Genomic DNA, 11,393 nt, shown 5'->3' with positions numbered 1-11,393 from the left:
TATATGCGATTGTGTATATGAGTGTGCGTGCATATGTATACATGTATGTATGTATATGTGTAAAAAGATCCTTCGAGAGTCGATAGAACGAACAGATAACACTGTGTAATTTCGTACTAACACACTGATATGTTTTGAAAAATTCAATCGCAAGGAATGTTCGTGATTTTCTTATTTTTCTTCTTCCTCTTCATCTTCGCCATTCACATCTTCTTTTTCTTTTTCTTATTCTTCTTCTTCTTTTTTATTCTTTTCGTTTTATTTGAATTCCTTGTTCGGTTTTTGTTTTACTTTTTTTTTTATTATTTTCCTTCTCTCAACGCAAATCAAAAATACGAAGATGATTTTCGATCGACGAAAACTTATGTAACGTGAAGAGCTCGAAATACTTGCTTTTTCGTCGATTTCTTTTCTCTTTTTTCTTTTTTATTTTTTATTTTTTTGTTTTTTTTTTCCTTTTTGTTTTTTTTTCTTTTTTTCGTTTTTTGTTTTTTTTTTTTTTTTCACTGGACGTAATCTCGTGCTCGCGCGAATACATAACGAGAGAGATGACATAATACCTCGGAATCACAAATACGATTCGCAATATCGTTCGAGTACGTTCGAGTACGTCGGCGTTCGTAATTACGTGTTCGTGGAATATAGTATCAGAATGTAGTATCAGAAATGTGGTATACGCATAGATTTTGTTTGTTTGTTTGTTTGCACAATTTTGGTATAGAAATACAATTCGTGTCGTCGAATTTTAATCGAGAACGAATATATTTTGCGAGAGTATCGTAGCTTTCCTTCTACATTAATATATATATCTCAGTAGTAAATCTCTCGGCATTGTCTTTTATTATATTACTTTTTTTTTTTCTCGATTTATATCTCTTATTTTTCTTTTGTTCGCTCTTTTATTTCTCTTCTCTCTTTCTTTTTTTTTCTTTCTTTTTCTTTTCATTTCTATCCTCTTCTTTTACCTCCGTTTCTTGGCCGAGACTCAAAGAGTGTCAGAGTGCCCAAAAAATATTGCTAAATTTTAGGTAACTAGTATAGTAATACTGTTACGGCTCGTACTCAGATATATATATATATATATATATATATATATATATAAATATATATATCTACGAAAAATGTAGGTATATTTATAATAAACATTCGTATAACAAATATATCCCACGTTAATAAATACTCCCTCCACTCTTTATCCCACTCCAACCACCTCTTTCGTATTTGAGTCCGTTTACTTTTATTTTATCTTCTTATGTATCTATCGTTCAACGGAAAATGGAACACATCAAAAAGAAAATGATATCGTCGAAGGAAAAACGTTTTCTCTCGAGCGACGCAGTACTATTATGTGTATATTCGAACTAACGACCATATCCGAAAGAGTCCTTCGAGAGATCGTTTTATATCTTTACTATATATATATATATATATATATATATATATATATATATATATAATATATATATAACTCTTTGTACAATGGTAGCATATCTCAATATTCTAAGATCATTAGTTCATTCATTTAAACGTTATCGCACTATTACAACTTATCAAACAATTCCATTGCAATTTCGATTGACCAAGACGAGTGTTCTCCGCAATAAAAAAAAAAAAAAAAAAAAAAAAAGAAAGACAAAAAACAAAACAAAGTTAACAAAAAAAAAAACAACAACAAATAAAAATAGAAAACTTTTCTTGTCGTTTATAAAAAGTCAACGGGGATGCTCGCTTCTGTGAGTCCTTAATCTCGATTTAAATGAGAACAAATATGAGACGTATCGGTGAAATTTAGGCGACGTTATCATCTTGTAACACGTCCTACCTAAAATTAATTACATCAATATTTTCCATCCGTTCATATTCGGATAATTTAATGTTCACGTTTTATCGAATGGATATTATACGTTAATTATAAACGCGATGTCCGTATAGGTCCTTTCGCTATCTCTCGTAGCGTTATTTGTTTTCGGGACTTAAAGGCGCATAAGTTTACCGAAGGCCTTTCGGAATTCGGGGTTGAAGACGGTGTAAATGACGGGATTGACGAAACTGTTCATGTAACCGAGCCACGAAGTGATAATGAAAGCCGTGACACCTGGTTGACAGGCCATTGCCAACTTGTCGCACATCGCGTCCATGATGTTGCACGTGAAGAATGGCACCCAACAAATCAGGAAGGCTCCTGTAATCGTTACGAAAGAAAGGGAAAGAAAAAAAAAGTTATACTTTGCCGATAGAAGAAAGGAGAAAAGTGAAAAAAAAAAGAAAAAAGAAAAAAGAGAAAGAAATAAAAACATTAGATTTAATTGCACAAATAAAAATGGATTGATGTAAGAGATGTAAAAGTAACTTCTTGTTTTTTTTTTTTCTTTATATAGAAAAAAGTAAACGACGATAATAAAATATGTTCGTCTGGAGAGAAGGTGAAAAAGAAAAACAAAAAAAAAGAAAAAAAAGGAAAAATATAATAACAACGAGACAGAGATTTAAACGAGATACACAAGATTTTGATCGATTTACGTATGTACATACATATACGTAAATGTATATACATATATATATATATATATCGATAAATTGTTAATCTTATAGAAGAATAATGATGTAAACGTGAAACTTCTTACCCAAAACAATAGCAAGAGTTTTAGTTGCCTTGCGTTCCTTCTTAGCTGAACTTTTTTCTCTCTTTTTCTTACTGGCCTTGTTAGCCTTGTATATCGTGAACTTTGAACTAGAACTGGCGTTCTTTTTGTCCTTTTTACTAGCTGACGTAGTGCCGGATAAAACACTTGGTGTCCTACCAAGCTGAAGAGGAAGCAAGGATCCAGTACTTTTGAGCCTTTTGAGTTCTTGCTTGCTAGCACCGTTCCCATTCTTCTTACGATCTGTTTGAGAAGCTTGGATACTTGTCGCGGCTGCTGATCCAGGTCTTGCCGATGGAGGTGGTGAGGATGACGTCGAGGATGACGGAGCCGAAGTGATCCGTGGATTTGGACTTGGACTCGAATTCATTTCGGTTGGCTCGTTAATCATCGTACTGCTTGCGGCACCATCGTAACCCGAATTCCTTCGACCATTCGATTCGCCCAGCTGTGCTTGCGCCACCGCGCTGAAACGACAACTATCATTCGAGTATCAGAAACCTTTGGATAATAATAATAGTTATTATTGTTAATCACGTGACAAGGACGAATATTTCTCGATTGGTTTGTTTTCTTTTCTCTCTCTCTTTTTTTTTCTCTTTTCTTGTTCTTTTTTTTCTTTTTTTACAACGATTTTAAATAACCTTGAGTATTGGATTTAATCTCTATATAGGACGAGATGTAGCGGTAGAGAAATAGTGAGAGAACTTTCATCGCCATTTCTCTCTCTTTCTCAATCTCTTGTGATTACCTCGAGAATCCAAGGATTACTATCTACCAGCAACCACTTTCGATTAAATAGCCTATCCTTGTAGATTCAGACCTTTAAACCAGAATCTCGAAAACGGGAACTAAGTAAGTGATACTCTCGCTTACGGTCACTATCCAAGTACAAAGCATCGAATTTTCAACATTGTTCAAGTAAAAGTGGAGAAATCTTAGAGAATCGAACATCCCGTATTTTTCAATCCATTGTATTACTTCTATAGGTTAACTTTACTTCTTCTTTCTCATTCGTATGTACTACGAAAAGAAAAAGATCGATAAAAGGTTTTCCCGAGTTAAACGACGAACGATATTTTCTTTCTACTCTTACGTACGGAAGTCGTTTGATCGAAGGTGAGCAAAAGAAGAGTTAGAAAATTAATAGATGATTAAAGTTCTCAATCACTTTTCTACGATCCTCTCATTATTATATCCCTTTATACGTGATTACGGATAGTCAAAGAAAAAGAAAAAGATAGATAGATAGAGAGAGAGAGAGAGAGAGAGAGAGAGAAATGAAAAAAAAAGGAATAAAAAATAAAGTACAATGAGAATTAATTAATTAATGAAACCAATCGATGAAGAGGAAAAGCTTAGAGTATATTGAGTTATATTACTTTCACGAAGGAGATTTGACTGGGTCGACTTAATTACTAGAAATGTAATTATTTTAAGGGCCTTCGGTTTCTCTTATCCCTTTAATACAAAGAGGAAGGAGGATGTAATCCTTGCTTCCCGCTTTTCGACGAGCTGACCCAACGAAACTTGTTTACCAAACTTCGGTTTCACCGTGATATATAAGTTATAACCGAAGAGAGATATATTCGGCTGTAACTGAAAATTACGTTAAGGAACTCGTTCATGTTCGTCGAAAAGATTTGATTAGAATAGTGCAGATTTTATTCGTATCGTCGATTTCAAAAATATTTAAATCATTTTATTGTAAGATAACAATTAATATATACATCTCTCTCTCTCTCTCTCTCTCTCTCTCTCTCTAAATTTTCTCTAAATATTCTAAAACTCTTATTCTGAGGAAAGTTCTGATAAAAAAAAAAAAAAGTCCAATAATCCAATAATCAATCAAATCAAGTCCAATCAAATCAAATCGAATTAATCGAACGAGAAGAGAAAAAGAAAACAGATAATGATTATAACGTGATAAAGAATGAAATTGTATTAAAAAGTAAAAGGAACGTATTGTAAAAGATATTAGAAAAATATTCGTCATCTTAATCAAGATAATGAAAGTGAGAAAAAAAATAAAAAAAAACAAAAAAGAAAAAAAACAAAAAAATAGTGATACAAATTCGATTTCCTTACGCTGCTTCCTCGACGACAGTGGCCAAGAAGAATTCGGTGCTCTTATCATTGGAGATGACCACAACTGGATCTAAAGGCGTTTCATCTTCGTCCTCGTTGCTACCGGAAGCGGTGTTCGTTGGCTCCTCGATGCCGGGAGCCACCAAGGCGGCTGCCCCCAATGCCGTCTCGGCGAACCTTGCCACAGAATACCCACTACGTGATCTTAGTCAAAAGCCTTCTAGAAAAGCTTCTACACTTATCATGCTTTCCTTTTTTTCCATCGTTCTGCCAGCGTCGAGTCATCACCAAGAAAGAAAGAGAGAGAGAGAGAGAGAGGAGAGAGAGAGAGAGAGAAGATAGAAGAGAAAACGAGACAGAGATAGAGATAGATAGATAGATAGAGATAGATAGAGAGAGAGAGAGAGAGAGAGAGAGAGAAAGAGTACAACATACAGCGGCTAAACTAGAAAAAGGACATCTATCATGCGACCTATGAACAACCTCTTCTCTTTCCAACACGTTAAACGCGACCTTCTTTCTCAGCGAAAACGATTTCACGTTTTACGACTCTTCCGACGAAGATATGAAATGAAATAACCCCTGTTAACTCATGCCTACGGTCGAGCTCAAGAAAAGATGGCGATAGTGTCTTGAGTATGAGTTCGGATCGACATAAAATATAGATATTTTCGTGATTTTATAATCTTGTTTTCTTTTTTTCTTTTTCTTTTTCTTTTTTTTTTTTTCCTTCCCTTTTCCCATTTTTTTTTCTTATTTGTTTTTGCGCAGCCTGAAGAGATAAAAGAAAGAAAAAAAAAAGTAGGAGATCATTTTTCCCGCTAGTTTCTTTCTCTCTTGGATAAATTCGACGTTCTAAAATAGAACGAAACGATAATAATCGTATGAAAATGGAAGCTTACGTATGTACGTTACTTCGGTCATAACTTTAAAAGAAAATCGCTTTATTATCTAATATTCACTTAGTATGAATATAATAAACTTTTATCATTGAGTTATTAAGACCGGTCTATCTTTATCATGGATCGAGTTGAAGAAAAGTTAGGAGAAACGTTTAAGGTAATGGATGATAAAAGCAGTTATTCACTGAACGTCTTGCTAATATCCAAAATCGTTAACGTTTAATACCAAAACGGAAAGTGAATTTTTGTTATTTATGACCTCTATATTTTTGGACTTTTTTGTAGCTTTAAAGATAGGAAAGGGGTAAGAAAAAGAGAGAAAGAGAGAGAGAGAGAGAGAGAAAGAGAGAAAGAGAGAGAGAGAGAGATAAGTAAAAAAGAGAAAGCAGCGAAAGCAACATTAAAAGCGTGACAGAGGCAAACCACCATCCCCACTGGTGGTTTCCGCGACCAATGAAATTTATTTCCAAGTAGGAAAACGTAGATCGCTTGCCTTTCGTAGATAACGCCGCGGAGGGATGCAAGGAACTCGTGATCTCCGAAAATGCGCTTAACTCTCTAAACGTTGCCCGGGCAAAGACGATGCTCATCGTAAGTTTTGTTAAGTACCATAGAGGTCGAGCTTGGATGCCGACCTAAATTTCGTTTCATAACGTAATGGGAACAACGTCGATAAGACTAGATCGTCGAATGGAAGAGAATTTTGTTAAGGATAATCTATGTATGTGTGCGTGTATATACCTACCTATGTGTATACGCGTTTGTATTTATGAAAGAGAAAGAGAAAGAGAGATAGAGAGAGAGAGAGAGAGAGAGAGAGAGAGAGAATGTGGCAAGGATTAACACGAAACTGAGATTATGTTCGATACATAGAACCCATGGGGAAAGACGAAGTTAGAGAGGCAAAATGTGGCCGACGATGTAAACACCTAAGTCCAATTTATCGATAGTACTCTCTATCTCCTAACAAACGCGAGCTACGGAACGAAACCATAAATAATAACGAACACGTCCTAGCGTGGAGGCATCGGTAATTAATTCCATGGGATTCGCACGATAACACTTTGATGTTAGATCCGTTCTCTGTGTTTGTTAAATAAGTAATAGATAACGATATCAACCTTGCTCTTGGTATATATCGAATGTAATTTTACACGATTTAACTATGAACAATGAGTTACGTGTATCTTACTTTGCGAATGCTCATACATACACTCTCTAAGCTGGTGATTTTTCAGAAGACAAGGGAACTTTCCTATCTGTCTTACGAAATTTACAAGGAATGACTTAAGTCTCTTATTCAAACAAGGAAGAAAAAGAAGAAGAAGAAGAAGAAGAAGAAGAAGAAGAAGAAGAAGAGGAAGAAGAAGAAGAGGAAGAAGAATAAGAATAAGAAGAAGATTTAACGCGTTATAATTTCTTTCGCGTTAATCGACGACTTTTGTTACATTCTTCTTCATTTTATTTTACTTTCTTTTTTACTTCTTTTTTTTTCCCCTCTGTAAAGTATCACAATTTCAATCGTAGATTACAAGAAAAAAAAAGAATACATATATATATATATATATTGTATTTGCTGACGTGTATAGTAGTAAGTTTTACGAGCATCGGGTAATAACAGATGAAGAAAAAGAAGAAGAAGAAGAAGAAGAACGAATATATTTTACGATTCTCGTAAAAAGAGGTGAAAAAAAAAAGAAAAAAAACTTTCAAATCGTACAGATGAAATCTTTGAGTGCGATCCAAGAAAAAAAAAAAAAAACTATAGGATAATTCTCGAGAGAGTAAAAAAAAAAAAAAAAAGAAGAAAACAAAGAAAACAAAAAAGAGGAGAAGAAAAAACAAGATATTTCTTTTCTATGAAAGATTCGATGCCATTTACTCGTAAGCCAACTTAATGAATCGAAACGTACTCGCAGTTGTAAAGTGTCAAGGGAAATGAAAAAACACGCGAGATAGCGAGATAGCCAAGCGAGATCTGCCCTTAGTATAACGGAGTTTCACCACGCGACCCCTCGGCGCGGATCTAAATCCTCTGTAAAAAATCACCTCGAATTTAAGTGAGATATTCCGTGTTTTTTTTCTTTTTTCTTTTTCTTTTTTTTTTTTTTTTCTTTCTTTTTATCCTCGTGCTTGATTCTTTTTCTTATTCTTTCTTTTGGTTTTTTCTTTTTTTTTTTTTTGATTTTTTTGTTTTTTTTTTGTTCTTTTTTTGTTTTTTTCTGTTTCATTTCTTTTCTTTTCCTTTCTCTTCGACGATTTACGAAAAGCGTAATCGGGACACGTCCCGCGCGAATTACTTTCTAAATCATTTCACGTCATTTCTAATTGTAACCCTCCCTTCGTTTATACTCTGCGTGCATAAGCGTGCGTGCGATAGATGCTGCTCTTTAAGCTCTTTCATACAATAATAAATAAGTATTATGAATTACGTGGGGGTAAAAAAAAAATTTTGTTTATTATTATTATTATTATATATATATATGTATATATATATATATATATATAAGAAAAAAAGAAAAAAAAAGAAAAGAAAAAATTTTCCTTCCTGAAAAATCTTCAATATAAAATTTTTATTAACTCCGCGCACTCTCGACAAATGCAAAAGTAAACAAATGGAAAATGTTAAGATCACGAGAATGATATTGTATTCTTCGAGATGATCGAAATTCTCGACGAATTTCGATATACTGTTAGATGATTTATACAATATAGTTCGCATAAACGCGATACGATAGATCGCGCGATACGAAATACAAACGTTTACTCACCTCCGGGTGTTCGCGATGTTCTCTATAATACTGCCCGGCTTTATTTCTCCCAGATTTGGTTTTCGATTAGCTCGAGCTTTTCTCGCTCTATTTCGTAGACCCTGAAAATGATTTCACAATAGTATAATTTAATATCGGTAACTAAAGTGAAATAGAATAGATCATTTACAAATAAATATATATATATATATATATATATATATATATATATTTATTCGTAAATTAGAAATTCTATTACAATAATTCGTAATAATTAGAACATTGTCCAGAATTGCTTTGTTGGTGAACATTGGTCATACGTTTTGATAATAAATCTTAAAACGGAATGATACTATTTAATTAACGATATTATCTAATCGAACTAAACGATATTATTTGAAAGAGAAACCACAAAACAATTGGTAATGATATATAAATACAGTTAATTGAATCTATCCGATATGATTATTCAAATGAAAATATAAACGAGAAAAAGTATGTGCGTTTATTTTTATAGTGTTTAGTCTCTATCTGTAAAAAGAGAAAGAGAGAGAGAGAGAGAGAGAGAGAGAGAGAAAAGAGAAGAGATAAAAGAATAGTGACAAGATGAGAATACCTTAAATATGTTATAATATAGAAACACCATAATGATGCAGGGTATGTAGAAGCTGGATAGACTCGAGTAGATGATGAAGTCTGTATTATAGAAGAGGCATTGGTCCGGCAATCGGTTGGGAGTATTATTCAAGCCAAGAACAATCGGGCTACCGATCGCGGCCGATATCACCCAGACCAACAGTATCGTCAACCACACTCTTCTATTGTTCCTGTGTTTGGCATACTTTATCGGCTGCGTCACCGCTATATATCTGCAATTCAAATTTCTTTCGAGAACGATTCTCTCGGTCGGCGTTACATGGATACCGTTACACAGATTTACAAAGTTCCGGATGAGAAAGTTCAATGACCTTTCCAATGAAGGGATAAGATCCTATTTTGCTTATCTCTTTTTTCTTTCTTTTTTGTTTTTTTTTTTGTTTTTTTTTCTTTTTCCTTTTCTTTTGTTTCACATTTCACAATGGACATACGTATATTTTTATTTTATTAAAGAGCCTATACTTCAGCTATACTCGATGAATAATAGCAGTTAAAAATTGTTAACCTTTATATATATATATATATATATATATATATATATATAAAATCGTTAATGGTTCGTCGATAAACGGCAATTTTCATGTGGCGAGAGTCGATAACGAATACGTTGAGTACCCGTTAATATTTAATCGTTAATCCAAGTATTGTCTCTGAATAAAATTTTGAATAAAGGTTCGAAATCAAAAAACATGAGTAAAAATGGTAGGTAAAGAGAGAGAGAGAGAGAGAGAATGAGTAAATACAAAAGCACGTGTAACTTTTAATCAGCTTGTAACGTGTCACTCGTAATTCAATGTATCCAACATTCCAAATTGAAATTACATTGTAAAAACAAGTATAAAGCTATGCGATTTAATGACATACCGTTGTTAAAAGCTTTTGGAATAGGTCGGTTTATTCGATTCAACGATAGGTAAACGTACGAACATAATTCCAAAGGGATTACTTTCGTTAGCGGTAAGCTTTCGTTATCTCGTGAAAGAAAAAAAAAAATTAATGATATTATAGCCTTATTATGTACATAGTTAATTTCGTAATATCAACGTTCTATCAAATAAATAAATAAATATTTAATATCCTCGAATCAAATATGAAATATATTTGACATGCCTTTCAATTAATATATACATATATATATATATCATAAATATATTGCAAATATAATTATAATGAGAAATCCACGAGCTATATCGCAAAACAATAATAATTCATTTGTATACTCGTATAAAAGTAGATATTCTATATATACATAAATATATATATATATATATATATATATATATATATATATATATATATATATATATATATACATATTGAACATTCGAAACTTTTCTTAATTATATATTAAATTTTACTGAAAATACCATGAATTAGCGAAAGCATTGTTATCAAATAGTAATAGACAATATCAAATATTAACAAATCAACGATTTTCAATACCATTATTTTTAACGAATATTATTACGTTCGATAATATAATCAAGGGAGCATATACGTATATATCAAAAAGTCTCATTGCGGAAAATCGATCAATATAATACATGTATATGTATGTCCGTCTCGTTAATAACTATCTCACGCGTGCCCCTATCGTATCGTATCGTCAAAATTGATAATATATCGAAAGATTCTCTCTCGTTATTCACATCCATAATTCAATTTATCCAGACTGAACCAGACAGTGAGGGAGAGATAGATAGAGAGAGAGAGAGAGAGAGAGAGAGAAAGAGAGCTCTCTCGAGATAAACGTCGAGTCCAAAGTCTACCGTCTATAAATTGCCATCCTTTCTCTCTTACACTCTCTCTGTCTCTCTTTCTCTCTCTGTCTCTTTCTCTTTCTCTCTCTCTCTCTCTCTCTCTCTCTCTCTCTCTCTCTTCCATCCCATTCCATCCCCTGACAAACTCTCGCAACTCTCGTATTTTTTTTTTGTTTTCTTTATTTCGTCTCTTTAAACTACCCTTATCACTTCTCTATCAATTTTTTCGACACATCCAATCTCAACGTAAAAGTTTCGATTTCAGGCTAAAAATCAGATCGATTATAACAAAAAAAAAAAGAAAAAAAAAAACTAACCATTAGAAGTTTCGTTTACGTTCGAATTCAACGAGTGGATACGTACAAGTAATCAACGACGAAAACGTCGTTTCGAAAAATTTAAAAGCTGTTGGATATCGATGGCGTTTTAAATCGATAAGCGATAAGAGAAAATAAATATGTACTTTTTAGTTTTCCTTTTTTTTCTTTTTCTTTTTTTTTCTTTTTTTTTTTTGGAAAATGAAAAAGAAAAAAAAAGAGGGAAGGAGAGAAAGAAAAAGAAACAAGATGAAACGGAATAAAAATAATAATAGAA

At 32.9% G+C, this 11,393-nt stretch overlaps 1 protein-coding gene across 4 annotated transcripts in view; it reads right to left on the bottom strand.

Annotated features, from left to right (window-relative positions):
* Positions 1-1,625: 1,625 nt before the first annotated feature.
* Dop2R (dopamine D2-like receptor) overlaps positions 1,626-11,393 on the bottom strand; it is a 144,342-nt gene continuing 134,574 nt past the window's right edge. For 2 of the 4 annotated variants that reach the window (XM_085663609.1, XM_085663608.1), the window contains exons 4-8: positions 8,999-9,251; positions 8,404-8,504; positions 4,731-4,925; positions 2,625-3,121; positions 1,626-2,182 (exon numbers count right to left, since the gene is read on the bottom strand). In XM_085663609.1, coding sequence (XP_085519735.1) covers positions 1,974-2,182; positions 2,625-3,121; positions 4,731-4,925; positions 8,404-8,504; positions 8,999-9,251 — 1,255 coding nt within the window. In that variant the 3' untranslated portion in view covers positions 1,626-1,973. The remainder of the gene's footprint in view (positions 2,183-2,624; positions 3,122-4,730; positions 4,926-8,403; positions 8,505-8,998; positions 9,252-11,393) is intronic. The other 2 variants (XM_035872589.2, XM_035872590.2) reach the window with 2 other exon arrangements.

The sequence above is a fragment of the Vespa mandarinia genome, chromosome 23 (assembly GCF_050613455.1).
Source record: "Vespa mandarinia isolate Hongniang chromosome 23, ASM5061345v1, whole genome shotgun sequence".
Classification (NCBI taxonomy): domain Eukaryota; kingdom Metazoa; phylum Arthropoda; class Insecta; order Hymenoptera; family Vespidae; genus Vespa; species Vespa mandarinia.
Note: the sequence above shows the minus strand (reverse complement) of the source record. Positions and strands in the feature narration are given on the sequence as shown.